The 15,924-nt window shown below is 36.1% G+C and overlaps 1 protein-coding gene across 7 annotated transcripts in view; it reads left to right on the top strand.

Moving 5' to 3' along the window:
• The window catches only part of AK4 (adenylate kinase 4), a 139,980-nt gene extending 124,788 nt beyond the window's left edge, over positions 1 to 15,192 (top strand). For 5 of the 7 annotated variants that reach the window (XM_087719537.1, XM_087719541.1, XM_087719536.1 and 2 more), the window contains 4 exons: positions 5,727 to 5,846; positions 9,662 to 9,834; positions 11,475 to 11,593; positions 14,519 to 15,192. In XM_087719537.1, coding sequence (XP_087575663.1) covers positions 5,727 to 5,846; positions 9,662 to 9,834; positions 11,475 to 11,593; positions 14,519 to 14,633 — 527 coding nt within the window. In that variant the 3' untranslated portion in view covers positions 14,634 to 15,192. The remainder of the gene's footprint in view (positions 1 to 5,726; positions 5,847 to 9,661; positions 9,835 to 11,474; positions 11,594 to 14,518) is intronic. The other 2 variants (XM_087719542.1, XM_087719543.1) reach the window with 1 other exon arrangement.
• Positions 15,193 to 15,924: the final 732 nt, after the last annotated feature.

Raw genomic sequence — 15,924 nt, 5'->3', positions numbered from 1 at the left:
CAAACCCCAACCATGCTTAAAGGCTACATGTTAAGCATGCTGGTTAAACTTTGAAAACAGGCCACAGCCCAGGGTCTCTGGAGCAGTCTCAAGTTCCCTTTATTTCAGTAACAAGGGGGCAGTTTTTAACAGGGGGCCTATCATGGAAAACTGGAATAATTGTTTTCCCAAAGGATTAAGGTGCTAAAAGAGGAATAAATAGAACTACCGTACTCATAAAGGAGAGTGAGAACTACTCCACTCTTAAAGGAGAGTGAGAACTACTCATAAAGGAGGCTGTCAGAATCCCAAAATGAATATGCAACTGTTTCTTTCACAGAATATTTAATGACCAGACTGCTCATTGGTGTCAGAAATAATCCTGTCCTTCAGGACTCTGCCCAAGTTTCATTTCCTTCCTTTATAGAGTTAATCTCCTCTCTAGCCCACTGACAATCTGTGTCTTTTCTTGACCTCACAAGAACAAAACCATCTACCACATTCTTTTCTTCACCATTAACTGTGAATTCATTAAGCTTTCTAGTTGATAAATCTTTGTCATCTGCCTGTTTAATATTAACCCAGATTTTTCCCTTTCCATTTTACTTTACTAATGAGCGATTCTGAATCTTTCAGCCAACAAACTGCCACTGCTTTGTTATCTTAGATTGTTAGAATTTCATGCTCCAATTTTGATTCATGCTTTGTCTCCCTTAGATCCATTATATTACATTTGCATTTTATTATTTATATACACACAAACACACACGTGTGTGTGTGTAATATATATGTAATATGTGTGTGTGTATTTGTGTGTGTGCATAATATTATGATGTATTATAATTTATTCACTGCTTGAGTTAAATAACTCCTATCTGTCCCTCTTCTGAGCCACTTTCTCCAAACTGAGTTCTTACAGTAGCTCCTTGTTCATTACAAAGGTTTCTCAGAAGATTAATCAGATGTTCTGACACACCCATTAGCATTAATCCATGTCACATTCTGTTATGGATGCATTCTCATTCTCATTTTTGTATTCCTTTTTTTGTTTGTTGCTACCCTTGAATCCTACAGCTTCCTCTTTTCATGCTTTACACTGAAAGTCTGCAATCAGTTGAGTGTCCTCATTGCCGAGGCCTCCATCTTTCTTTTCCTTTTTGGAATTTGGAAATAATATTTTTTGTTGGGTCTTCATAGTGGCCCATAGTGGTTTTCCAATAGCAAACTAGGCCCTTGTTTCCATAAATGAAGTATTTTTCAATATTTTTTCATAAATTAATACAGGTATAGTCCTCAACTTAGGACCTACTTAACAAGTGTTCAAAATTACAGTGGGCCTGGAACAAGTGCTTTACAGCCAAGAATATACTTCTGGCCATCATAAAATGTCAGGAGCTGGGCAAATAGTTCACCTTTATGGTTGGATGTGGCATCTTTTGATTACATGACCATGATTTGTGATATTTTTTTGCCAGTTTCTGGAAAAAAAAACACTCCAGGTGAAATTGCCTTGTCACGCTTACTCTCTTTTAATTTTCTAAATTGAACACTTGTACATTCGATATCACTACATTGCAGTCTGTTCTACAATCTACTGATTGGGTTGTGTACCTTCTTTTTGCTATTATATAATCCATTTTCCTTTTTTGTGTGTGATGCTGTTCATCTAGTGATGTCCATAAGTTACTTGAAAAAGCTGTTGGCAATAAACGATTTGTTCCCCTTGCAAAACTCTGTTTTAATGTATTTCCTGCATATTATGCTGAGCGGAGTTGCTTTTTGTAAGATGGGTGACGTGATCAATAAATAAAATACCATGTTTACCCATTTGTACATTATTCTTGCTATAAAACATATTAAATCTTTTCTCGGAAATCAAAGTTTAGTCTAGCTGCAAATACATTCAGTAATTCACTTTTTTGCCTATATGTTAACAAAGGTAGACTTGGTAGGAGATAAGATGTTGTCTTAAAGTTTCCCTTTCATCAAATGATTCCCCCCCTCATCAAATTAACATGTATAATAAATTATGTGGGTTTGTTGCTCATAGGCTGCTACGTTTTGCAGGAAAAGACTTGCTAAAACATTCTGGATGTACGTTCTGGATGTGTACTTTGATAACTTTCTATTCAAAGCTTTTATGTATAATTTGTAATGTGTAACTTGAAAACTGGTGGATCCCGTGTAGGATGTTTCTTTCTTTTTTTTTAATGTCCAGTTCTGTATAACATTCCATTTTAATTGTTGCATTTGCATGTCATCCAGAATCAGACTGCCAGTTTATACTGTAAATAAATAATCCAATCCATGACTAGTGTGAATGCTGTTTTAGGACTGTTATTTTATTTGAGGATTTTAGATATTGTCTGGAACCCAGGCTTACTTACGGTAAAATAAGAATATATTTAATTTATCTAGCTTCTCAAGGTTAGAGCTGTCTGTTTTGGAAGATCCGATTGCCTGAACTACTACAAGAAAGGATGCATTTATTTTCTGATAATATTGGTGCTTTTGAAATATTAATATTAAATGGGCAAAGAAACATAAAATCTGCAGTTCCAGGAACCACAATATAGTTCCAATATGATGCAAGAAATGTAGCAGTTGCATTTAAAAGAATAGCTGATAAACAGTATAAAATAAATTTCAGATCTTAGGCACATATATCAATTTATCTCTCTCCCCAATGCAGATGGCTTCACTTGTTTGTGTGGCCTGGTTTCTGGCATGCTGTGGCCTGGTGCACGTCCACAGACCGATGTAAAATATTCAGTTTATCCCAGAATTCTCTGTTCTGACAGCTAAGGAACAGGGGTTAATATTGAAAGAATTGTGGAAGATTTGGGGGGTTTTCCCCCTTAGGTCTGATTGGCGCTCCCTGATTATTTCTTCTCTGTGGCACTCCTGCTAATTTTCTGGTCAGCAAAGGTTTCAATTCTAAGACACCTTGTACAAGTAGTACCCTTTTAGCAAATGCTTGGATAGTAACTGTTCGCAGTTATGACAATGGTGAAAAAGTAACTTGTCCCTTCCCACCTCCCTCATTCCCCACCCCCTTTCCCTCTTCACAGAATGGAGAGATTGCCTAAACAAGCTATCTCTTCCTGAGTTTTACCCCTCTGTAGCACAAGTGCTAACAGCAAGTTAACAGTCTGGGCTCGGTGACTTTAATGAGTTGATTAGAACCCTCCAGTCTATTGGCAGCTGCTGGCAGCATTTGACAAGATCCTAATCAGTTTCATACTAAATACTTTCTTTTGCCTCCTTCATGTGTCAGTATGCTAAGCAAGCAGCTGATGATGTCACATTCTTTCTGATGTGCATCCTCAATTGTGTGCCTGCTTTACTTTTTTGTAATCCTATCTTTTCCAGTGAATGCAAATATAAACAATTTTTTTCTTGCTAGTTATCTTAGCACTATGGTGAGGATTCTAAGGAGGGCAGTGGGGAATAGAATTAGAATAAGAATAGAAATGGAATAGAAATGGAATAGAATAACAGAGTTCTATTCCAAATCCCTGCTTAGGCAGGAAACCCTATATCCGTGATAGTGAATCTATGACACGCTTGCCACAGGTGCCACGCAGAGCCATTTCTGAGGGCATGCGAGGCGTTGCCCTGTCAGCTCCAGCGCGCCTGCGTGCGCTGGCCAGCAGATTTTCACCTTTGATTTTTGGCTGTTTTTCGCTCTCCAGAGGCTTCAGGGAAGCCTCCTGAGGGAGAAAAACGGCCCAATGGGCAACCTGAAACCCCCCACTTTTGGCACGCCTCAACAAAAAGGTTAGCAGTCACTGGCCTACACCACTTCAGACAAATGGTTATCCAATCTCTTCTTAAAAACTTCCAGTGTTGGAGCATTCACAAGTTCTGGAGGCAAGATGTTCCACAGATTAATTGTTCTAACTGTCAGGAAATTTCTCCTTAATTCTAAATTGCTTCTCTCCTTGATTAGTTTCCACCCATTACTTCTTGTCCTACCCTCCGGTCAGAGGTGGTATTCAGCAGGTTCTGACCACTTCTGGATAACTGGAAATTTTGAGTAGTTCGGAGAAGCAGTAAATACCACCTCTGACTGGCCCCGCCCCCATCTATTCTCTGCCTCCCGAGTCCCAGCTGATTGGGAGAAAATGGGGATTTCCATACAATATCCTTCCCCTGCCACGCCCACCAAGCCACGCCCACAGAACCAGTAGTAAAAAAAATTAAATCACACCATTGCCTCAGGTGCTTTGGAGAATAGCTTGACTCCCTCTTCTTTGTGGCAACCTCTGAAATATTGGAACACTGCTATCATGTCTCCCCTAGTCCTTCTTTCATTAAACTAGACATACTTAGGAAGGCAATGGGGATTTTTTTTGGGGGGGGGCTTTTAGCTGTCTTCCTCCTGAGTCAATTTCCAGAAACCTTTCTTGCTGTTTGGATTCATTCAGGCGGTTGGGATCGTATCCTTCTGATGCTGTAAAGCAAAGGAAAACTGAAGTAAAATTGTAAGCACGGTCATGGTCGTATGATTTTCCACTTAACAACCAGTTCAGTTAATGACCAAGTTGCCGGTCATAATTATGGCCTGAAACAAGGCCCACTGTAATGTCTCTCCTAGCGTTAAGAAAAGCAGCAATTATACTTGCCTTATGTGGGGATGGGGATGGTTGTTTTTAGAAAGTAACAAATGGTCTAAGGCAGTGGTTCCCAAACTTGGCAACTTTAAGACTTGTGGACTTCAACTTCCAGAATTCTCCAGCCAGCTCTTCTGAGTTGAAGTCCACAAGTCTTAAAGTTGCCAAGTTTGGGAACCACTGGTCTAAGGGCCCAGAAATAAGATTTTGGAATTAATTATAAAGAATCTTTCCTGTGGGAAAATGCTTGCTTATTTATTTATTTATTTATTTATTTATTTATTTATTTATTTATTTATTCATTCATTCATTCATTCATTCATTCATTCATTCATTCATTTATTTATTTATTTATTTATTTTAAAAAACAAGATTTTAAAAATTGAAGGCTAGAGGGAACTAGAAAGATTACAATTAAAAGAGAAGAACATTCAAACTTGACTTAAAGTTACAAAATGAAGCAAAATGTTTTAACATTGGACATATTGAATATCTTTGAACAGTGGTCCCAGAAGTTTATTTTAATAGTGTCTGACTCTGTAGATAGACTATGTCTAAATGATGTTATTGAGGGGGAACAATACCCTACCTGACAAGATTGAGACTGCATTGAAAATGGATTTTAAAATGACTACAAGAATGACATAGGAAAATGTTGTACTAGACATACAAAATTAATTGGCTGATGTCTTAAATGTAATTAAGCATTAATTAATTAACTAAAAAGGATATGGAAACAAATAAACCAAGAGAGTGACTTAGATAATTTTCCTGTGTTGGGTTTACAAAAGAGGCTTGTTGAAGCTTTGAAGAATTTTGTAGGAAGGAATTAAAAAAGTGAAATCAAGATTTACAACATTACTTGAAGGAAGTAAATGTCAAGATTAACAAAAGGGGGGGAAATTAAGTTGGTTTATTTGAACAAGGCTAAATAGGTATGTTATCTCTGGTGACAATCTTGCTGGATTGCTTTGATGACGTTGGATTTGAAATGAGGGAAGTTTTATAGATTTTTTTAATAGGTAAGAGATGATATTGGAGAGAATAGGAGAGAATATCCTATTCAAATGCAAAAGGATCATTAAAATACTTTGGTTAAATGCTCATAGGCTTTTTTCCACCCACAAACAGATATCGGTTTAATGGCAAAGCAGTATCTTGAGAAAGGTCTTTTGGTACCAGATCATGTAATTACACGCGTAATGATGACAGAACTGGAAAAAATGCAAACTCAGCCTTGGTTACTAGATGGTAAGTGATTATCTTGTTTAATTTTTAAGGTTAAAAGAAAAAAATCCTTTTTCTGCAACAAATCCTTAAACATTTCATATATATAGTATATATATATATATATATATATATATATATATATATATATATATATATATATATATATATATATATATATATATATATATATATATATATATATATATATATATATATATATATATATATAGTATATGTGTGTATATGTGTGTGTGTGTGTGTGTATGTGTGTGTGTGTGTTTTATTTGTGCTGATAAATTATATCTATATATCTATATATCTATATATCTATATATCTATATCTATATCTATCTCTATCTCTATCTCTATCTCTATCTCTCTCTCTATCTCTCTATCTCTCTATCTCTCTATCTCTATCTCTATCTCTATATCTATATCTATATCTATATCTTCACGTAGTGCCAATAGTTGATACTACACTGATACAGAATTAGATTGAACCAATATTTTTAGTAGCTGGTAATAAAATAGACAAAAACATATTGAGAGTGTCTAGGAACCAAAGATTAATAGTTTGGCTTTTGACTCCAAAGTGCTTTGGTTTATGTAAACCATATCTATTGATATTTATGGCACCTTATTATAAATTAAATTGAGAAATTTTTAAATATTTGATTTTGTGGAGACTCTGAAAGACTCTTACGGACCCCCAAGTGTCCCCAGATCACATTTTGAAAAACACTGTCCTAGTGTTTTTAACCACTAAATCATGTTAGCTGTCTTCTCTTCCACCCAGAAGTGGTATATCAGTATCTTGTTTATCCCCAGTGCTTGGGAATGTGACTACTGTAAGCTGTCAAATTCCTTGATCTGCCTTCTGTAACATGAAACAGTGCACCCTTAATGTGTTCCTAGAGCGTGACAAGTAGCAACTGGTAGGTGGGAGGAGAGAACAGAGCCAAGATGCATTGCTCATAATTATATCATTTTATGCTATCAACATTGTTAGTGATAGCTCATTTTGGCTAATTTGCATATTAAACTTTAAAAAAAAGAAGCCTCACCCATTTTTGGTCGCCACGATGTAGAAAAGAGGTGGAGACTCTAGAAAGTGTGCAGAGAAGAGCAACAAAGATGATTAGGGGACTGGAGACTAAAACATGAAGAAAGGTTGCAGGAACTGGGGATGTCTAGTTTAATGAAAAGAAGGACTAGGGGAGGCATGATAGCAATGTTTCAATATCTCAGGGGTTGCCACAAAGAAGAGGAAGTCAAGCTATTCTCCAAGGCACCTGAGGGTAGAACAAGAAGCAATGGGTGGAAACTAATCAAGGAGAGAAGCAATTTAGAATTGAGGAGAAATTTCCTGACAGTTAGAACAATTAATCAGTGGAACAGCTTGCCTCCAGATGTTGTGATTGCCCCAACACTGGAAGTCTTTAAGGAGATGTTGGACAGCCATTTGTCTGAAACGGTATAAGGTTTCCTGCCTAGGCAGGGGGTTGGACTAGATGACTTCCAATGTCCCTTCCAACTCTGCTATTGTATTGTATTTTCTTTAAAAAAACAACAACAACACAACCTTATTTGAGTATAGATAATTTGAAGCTTCCATAAATGGCTGTAGGAAAATTGGACAAACTGGATTTCAGAATCCTGATTCTGTCTTTGTTTAAAAAGAGTTCTAAAATAATGGAATAAATTTATTTTTGAAGAGTAGTATTTGCCCTTGTATAGAATAGAAGCAACTTTAAATTAAAAAAAAGTAAGTTGAATAACTTTTGCTGTCTCAGGCTACCTAAGCCAATTAAAAATGAGAACCCCTGGTGTCTTAATGGGAAGATTCCTTCCATACATATTTAGAGAAGGGGTATAAGAGCTGCTTGTCATGTAGAAGGAAAATCTTCACAGGTATATGAAGCAGATTCTCACTCGATTCAATCAAATGAGCTGATGTAATACCAATTCATTCTCAAATGGTAAGTCCTCATAGCACTTTAAAATATTAATGAAAGGCTATCTGGTACTGTTAAAGAAACCTGTGCACTCTTTAACTAAGACATGGGTAATAATAGCTTCAGAGTGCGGTTTGGAGAAAATAGTTGATTTTCTTTCATTTCTGGGAAAGACAGTAGAAATTACCATGTGAAGCTCAGGATAATTAATGGATAATGAGGAGACTTGTAAGCAAGAGTGAGGTTCCCAACTGCCCTAAAGAAATAGTTTTAAAAATATAAGCAGAGACCTGGAAACAGGTATCCAAGTAAGAGTTGGTTCTTGACTTTAAAACTAATATCAGCTGGTGAAATGATACTTCTATCGAAGTGGCTTATAAATGAGAGAAAGCTATGAGCATTAATATGTTTTGTGCATGCTTATGGTTAATAAGCAGCTGCCTTTCCCATTTTTTAAAATTAAAATACAGATTATTTATTTTATTTAAAACATTGCCACTCAACTTTCAACCAACTTTGGGTGGCTCTCAATCAGGCATTGAAACAACACATAAATTCATATGAAAATTATAAATCTTAAGCAGATTGAAATAAAATATTAAAATAATATTTGGCTTGAATCATCCTGCCATCAGGGAAATATAGTATCTGATGGGATGGGAAATGTTCCCATGGTGCCACCTTGCTATATAATGAAACTAGTGTGGGGTTGAGGCCCTGGGAACTGATGTACATGGTTTGTGGCATTTTTGTGAAAGGAGGTGTTGTTTCCTTATGAATGACTTAGATTAATACACAATTTCTCTATATAGTAATTCTCACCGTTTTAAGAAAAGGCATTAATGAGTTAAACAAGCTTACAGAAAAAGAAATCTGTTTTGTGTATTTATAGGAGAAAAAAAACATGTTTATTCTGTTTCATATTTTTTTGCCATCCTGGTTCTTTCAATAGTTGCCTTCTTTATGTGTACGTAGATGAATGGGCCATTTTACACTCATAGAAAAAAAGGCAATCTTCTGGCTGTGTATGCTCTAAAATATCTGGATTCTGGATGTTCTAGAACTCAAAAACATGTCACTAAATTCAACATAAAATATAAGCCAGTGTAAGATTACAACCTTTGAATTTATGCAACACAATTTGCTTGATTGAATGCAGAACCATAAGTTATTTTTGCCCTTTCTCTGAAGAATGAAGAGCCTAAAGCAATTGACTATTTTTAGGGAGGTGTCATTGCAAATATTTAACTACTTGGCCATTGTGATCAATTTGTAAAGCATGTGGCTGTCAGAAGTGCTCAGATTTGTTGAACTTCTGACTACTGATTCTTTTGTGGTAATTTGATCATCATTTTGTCATCTTATGTGGGGATCTTTCTGCCTTGGGAACTTTGAGGGAAGTAGAACAGGTACAATCTAGGTTGTTCTCTTCCACATGCAGTTTGGATTTTACTCATGCAGGCTGCTGCCAAGAAGTGGGTGGAGAAGTGATGAATTGAATCCATGAGATTGTTAATACTTTCTTGCTTCTTTAAAGGAACTTCCGTAAAGGAGACTGAAACGATCTCTTGATAGGTTCTCCATAACTATTTCTCAGTTTCCATTCGTCTTCTTTCTTCTTCTTCTTCTCCTCCCCCCTCCTCCTCCTTTGCTTCTGTGATTATTTAAATTGTTATTTTATATATTTTATTGTAGGTTTTATTGGGTGTATTTATGCTGTGGCCATTTTGGAGCAGCTTTGTGTGTGATATATAAACATTGTAAATACATGGTAATAAATAACTGGAATTGCTATTTTAAGGCTATAAAATAAGGGTTTTTTTTGTTAACATTCTGAGTTCATTCCACAATTTTTTATTTTTTATTCACTTTTTCATATAGGTTTTCCAAGGACATTGGGTCAAGCTGAAGCACTTGACAGGATATGTGAACTGGATCTAGTGATAAGTTTGAATATCCCATTTGAGACTCTTAAAGACCGACTTAGTGCTCGTTGGATTCACCCAGCAAGTGGCAGAGTATATAATATGGAATTCAATCCACCTCAAACCCATGTAAGATAATGAACTGTGATTTGATAAGAGGAAGGGTAGGCATGCAGATAATTCAGTATCCTATAACTTGTATTTTCTAGATAGACTCACACTGATATTGGGGAAATGAAAGAGGAGCAAAAACAATGGGAAACTCAACTGCGGGAGGAAGGGAGAGCAGGGAGAATAAGTATGGCTGGCTGAATGTCCAGCTCTTTCCCAGAAATGATTTTGAAATACAGGCAGTTCTTTACTTAATTACTGTTCTGTTTAGCAACCGTTTAAAGTTAGCTAGTTACTTAAAAATAATTTTATGACAGGTCCACACACTTATGACCATCATAGCATCCCCACAGTCACATGATCATGATTTGGATGCTTAGTAACCAGTGTGCATTTATAATTGTCGCAACATTCCACAGTCACATGGTTGCCATTTTTATGCTTCATATCCAGCTAATGTCAAGCAGATTTAAGGGACTAGCCAGCAATACTATAAAAATCACAAGTTGTGGTCACATGATGTCTTACTTAATGCCGATGGATGATTTGTTTAATGATCACCAGTCTTTCCATGTTATTTAGTGAGGGAATTGCCAGTGAATTAAGCAAGGACAATCTGTACTACTTAATGATTAGCTGGCAGTATGCTGCTGATTTCTATTATGCAGACGAACATTCAGCCTTGGATCAAAGACTCTTAGATTACAAGAGACATAAATCATCCTGGTGATAGAAAAGAGACCTCAGACTTCAGCAGCACTCAGGAAGTACTGACTGCCACAGCCTGTTGATGGGTAGCAGGTTAACTGAATTTATCTATCTGTGCACCCTTGGATGCCTAGATCCTAAAGACTGTCTTATGGGACTACATTGTTGGTTTCAGCAGGCTATTCTAGGACTATCTTTACCCAAAGCCACACAAGTCAGCCAAATATAAATTCTAATCATTGGAAATGGTTTGAATCCCTGTATGTATTTCCTACATATAATTCCTTTGACTGCATCCGTCAAAGGGACACGGTGGCTCAGTGGCTAAGATAGCTGAGCTTGTCGATCAGAAAGGTTGGCAGTTCAGCAGTTCAAATCCCTAGCACCGCGTAACAGAGTGAGCTCCCGTTACTTGTCCCAGCTTCTGTCAACCTAGTAGTTCGAAAGCATGTAAAAAATGCAAGTAGAAAAATAGGACCACTTTGGTGAGAAGGTAACAGCGATCTGTGCACCTTTACCACTTAGTCATGCTGGCCACATAATCACAGAGATATCTTCGGCTCTTTGGCTTTGAAACGGAGATGAGCACCACCCCCTGACTAACACATATCTGCAATGGGAAGCTTTACCTTTATATATTTCCTAAACAGCTTGCCTTTGATAGAGTTAAAAAGAGATTCCAAAACTTACATTCAAGAATATCTATACATGTCATCCCCATAGACTCAAATGCAGAAAAACAGGATAACATTTCAGTCAAAAATATATAGGGAATTGTGACCTTCACATCTGGGGAGATGAGCTATTAATCATATTGCAGCCTAGCAAATGGTGTAAATTAGGATATGGTGTTTTTTTTCTTGAAAGGTATTTCAAGAAATTTTTCAACTTGCAGGCTTTTAAAATTTACTGTTTCCCACACAGTGTAATTCACACCATATTTTAAACAGGGTATTGATGACATTACTGGTGAACCATTAATTCAACGGGAAGATGATATACCCGAAGCTGTTGCTGCTAGACTAAGAAAATACAAAGATGCTGCAAAGCCTGTAATGGAATTATACAAGTGAGTTGGAATCCAAACACCATACTAGCTATTTTTAAAGCAATACAAGAAAATGGAATGTGTCAATAGTCTTTTATTTTTTAAATGATATTTTATTAAAGTTTTACAGATATAGATATAAAAAACTGACATCATCTTAGAAAAATATAAAAGTAAAATTAAAAGTTCAAATGATGAAAATCATGGGATACAATACAAATAGTTTTGGATAACACAAACTTTACTGAATATTTTCCCTCTGTTCTGTTATCCTACACCAATTGACATGTGAATGTATGCCCAGATGGGGCATAAAGTATCTTATTAGACATGCCTTTTATTTTCTTCGTTCAGTTACAAACTGAAGTATCCCTTTCACAATCTAAAAAACCTCTGGGAATATAGCTAATGGCTTAATCATGATTACACACGATTTGTATCCAACAATTGCTAAATGACTTACATAATTAATACAACTAAAATGAAAATTAGCAGTTGATCATTCAACTATATTTCAATTGATTCTAAAATGTGATCTTGTGCTAATTGAAGTACTTAAATAAAAGTTTCAGTTAATGCAGTTTTAAGATTCTGGATTGATTGCTTCCATGTTCCGTCTTTAGAGTATACAGTAATGTGTATTACCACATTTTAAAGGAAGTGGAATAAAAATTAGCCTGGATATCTTTTGCGGTCCTCCTAATAGATTGAGATTGATCCTAAGTATCTACCGTATTCTCAAATCCTACCATATAACTTTTGCTGATTTAAAATGGTGTAAGTAATGCAAGATTTTTTTGACGATCAAGTTAAGTATCTGAGAAGATAAAGGAAATACGAATTAACAGTTTAGTGTGTAGTGTCTTTTTTATTACCTATTTTTAGGTTTGTAAAAATATTAAAATTTATAACACAAACTTATATGTAAAGTTGGAAATGGCATGTATCATAAAAGAAAAAATCTAAGCAAAACTAACTGAAAAAAGATAGAAATTTAAAAAAACAAAAAATAAGGTTTGAAATATGACTACTTGTCCAATGTAAAGATTTTATGAATTTATTTAAATGATTACTATTCATATCTTAAACACTAAGCTAAACTTAGATAATAAAATCATATTGTTAGAACTTGACTCTCTGCTGAAACAAAACTAATTGCAAAACAGAGTTGACCAGTATAATAGAACCAATAAATTAGTAAATAACAAGAAACTAGTGCACAGGCATATTTCCTGGGGGACAGTATCACTTTCTTTACAACAGTAGTCAGACTTTATTCAGAGTTCTTCACAAATTGATGCATTCTAATTCTTTGCAATTTTGTTTAATATATTAATATTTCTGAACCGCCAGGTCAGGAGTGAATTTCAGCAGGTTCTGACAGGTTCTGGAGAACCGGTAGTGGAAATTTTGAGTAGTCCAGAGAACCAGCAAATACTACCTCTGGCTGGTCCCAGAGTGGGGTGGGAATGGAGATTTTGCAATATCCTTCCCCCAGGAGTGGGGACAGAATGGGGATTTTGCAGTATCCTTCCCCTCGATTGAGGTGGGAATTGAGATTTTGCAGCATCCTTCCTCTGCAACACCCACCAAGCCATGCCCACAGAATGGTAGTAAAATAAAATAATTTCACCACTGCTTCAAAAGCCTGGTTCATCATCATCATCTGTAAGGAATTTCAGTAAGGAATTCAGACATAACATATGCAATTAAAACACAGATTGACAAAGACTATACTCATACATTTTTTTCTGTTGGTTATTTTTAATTCTTTAGCCTCTTAATGATACTAGCAATAGACTTATGTATCACTTTGTAGTGCTTTACAGCCCTGTCTAAGCAGTTTACCGAGTCAGTACCCACAACAAGATGGCTCCTCTTTTTATCAACCTTGGAAGGATGGATGACTGAGTCAACCTTGAGCCAGTCAGGTCCAAACTCCTGGCAGTGAGCACTGAGTTAGCCTGCAATACTGCATTCTAACCCCTGCGCCACCATAGCTCATATCCCTTTCCATGTATTACCTGATTTTACATTCAATTGTGAGGTTACAATATAAATACTAAACACAGTTTTACTTATATTTTAGTGAGTAGTGATTTTACATTTGGTTAACTATTTTTAATTGTTTTTTTCTTTATTCCATAGTTTTATATGTTGATGTTTAAATAACATAACCCCATAGTGCACCTTCCTTATAATGATTTTATATTTTGGCTTGTACATTTCTCACAATGCATAAGACTGCATTTCTATCACAATGGGATTGCGGTAGTTTTATCATTGAGTGATATTTTAGGGTGATTGATGACCAGAATAAAGATACTGCTATATGGTAGAGAAAGCTAAAGAATGCAACAGGGGGCAGAGTCAAAAATAGATGAGATGCCTTTACTGATGCATTTTCTTTTCTATCAGTTAGTCTCTCATTCTGTTTTTGATGGCTTCTCAGTCTGTAAGCATCAAGCTGCAGGAAAGGGACTGGTTTTTAAAATTATCCTGAGAGATGTGTGATTTTAGGCTTAGATATAATCTGCATATGACAATGAACTAATGGAAGAGATATTACAATTACTACATATTAAAATTAATGTAAGTTTGGTTGACCAATTGATTTAAAAGATGTTTATGCATATATTACTTTTTCTGTTTATTTAATAAAGCAAATTGCAACTTGGTTATTAAATAAATGTCCTTTTAATGAGCCTGTTTATTGGCATTCTATTGATAGCTATGATTCCTGGAATTCAGAACTAGTTGCCTAAAGTCATAAGTAAAATTACTTATCAATAAAGGTATGCACACTGACAAATATAAAACATTCAGTCCTGTTTTATATTGTTATCTAATCCTTTTGGCTTTTACTAAAGAACCCAGTAGAACCTGCAATACTGGTTTCCTTAAACTTATTCATTTGCTAACACGAATGTCTAATCTCTATTTCAGAAACAGAGGGATTCTTCACTCATTCTCTGGAACAGAGACCAACAAAATCTGGCCCTATGTTTATACTTTGGTGTCTAACAAGATTCCTCCAATCCAAGCAGAAGAAGCTAACTAAGCATCTGTAAAATGGGAATAAGAATTTTATGTTGTTGATTTTGATCTTGTTTATAATGTGCTGTATCTGTTCTCTGCTCTTTTTTTTAAAAGAGTAGCTATTCTCTGATTCTACTGGAGAATAGTTGTGGAACACCATCTTTCAATGATCACTCCGTATGGAATTCTACTTCTTGGCATATAAATATTTGTGCGTGGACTTCAAGTAATTGTAATTGATATGCAGAGGCAGTTACAACTGAGCACTTCTGTAGAATCCATTGTTCAGTCTCTCCAGCTACAGTTAGATCTTCTCTGTATTCAGTGTGCATTTTCATGGATCCTTAATCTAACACTCCATTTAAATGGAAACACACAGTATTCTAGGTGTATCTTCAATACGGTATAAGCACTGTGGGAAAATACATGCATTATGTAGATCAAATAATGTATGTTTTGTACTTAAAAAACTGAGAAGAATCATGGCGAATTCAATCTCTCAGTTTGCTAAGAAGACAAACTTAGATATAATATCTGTTATAAAATGCTGCTGTATAATAAAATTAGACTTTTAAATTTCAGTGGCTTTAGGCCTTTCTTTGTTGAAGACCAGGCCTGTTCTAGTTCTAAGAACAGTTGCACTACATGGTTAGTGGTTTTAAAACTTGGATTTTATAATATAGTACAGCGTTGGCGAACCTTTTTGGCACCGAATGCTGAAATGGGAGCGTGCACAGGGGAGAACCAGAAACCGGAAGAGCAGATCCTTTGCGCGCGTGTGCAGGAGCACAGGAAACTGGAACAGCAGTTTCTGACGCACATGTGCGTCCCGGAAAACTGAGTTCCCAGTTTCCAACATGCATGTCTTCCAGTTTCTGTTGTACATTGTGTGCAAAGACCAGCTGGTCTGCGCACACCAGAAACCGGAAGCTCAGCTTCCAGGCATGCGCATGCACACCAGGAAGCTGCTCTTCCAGTTTCTGGTGCTCCTGCGCACGCGAAGACCAGTTGGCATGTGCGTGCTGGAACCCGGAAGAGCAATGGGCAATGGCTAGTGTGTCTGGAGATATGGCTCTGCGTGCCACTTCTGACACATGTGCCATTGGTTCACCATCACGGCTATAGTACAACCAATCACTAAAAGTGCAATATCTCTTATTTTTTTGTTCCTGTAAATTTTAGCCATCAACCAAGCAAATGATTATGTGGGCAAACATAAGTCAGACCTGGTTGGTTGTTGATGTAATAAGTAGCAAAAATCAATTGCTGTAGAGGTGGCGAAATAGATACTTGCAGTTATATGTCGCATTTTA

Source organism: Thamnophis sirtalis, unplaced genomic scaffold (assembly GCF_051295495.1).
Source record: "Thamnophis sirtalis isolate CommonGarterSnake01/CBP01778 unplaced genomic scaffold, rThaSir2_p1.2 scaffold_7, whole genome shotgun sequence".
In the NCBI taxonomy this organism is placed as follows: Eukaryota; Metazoa; Chordata; class Lepidosauria; order Squamata; family Natricidae; genus Thamnophis; species Thamnophis sirtalis.
This window is presented reverse-complemented; position numbering and strand designations above follow the sequence as displayed.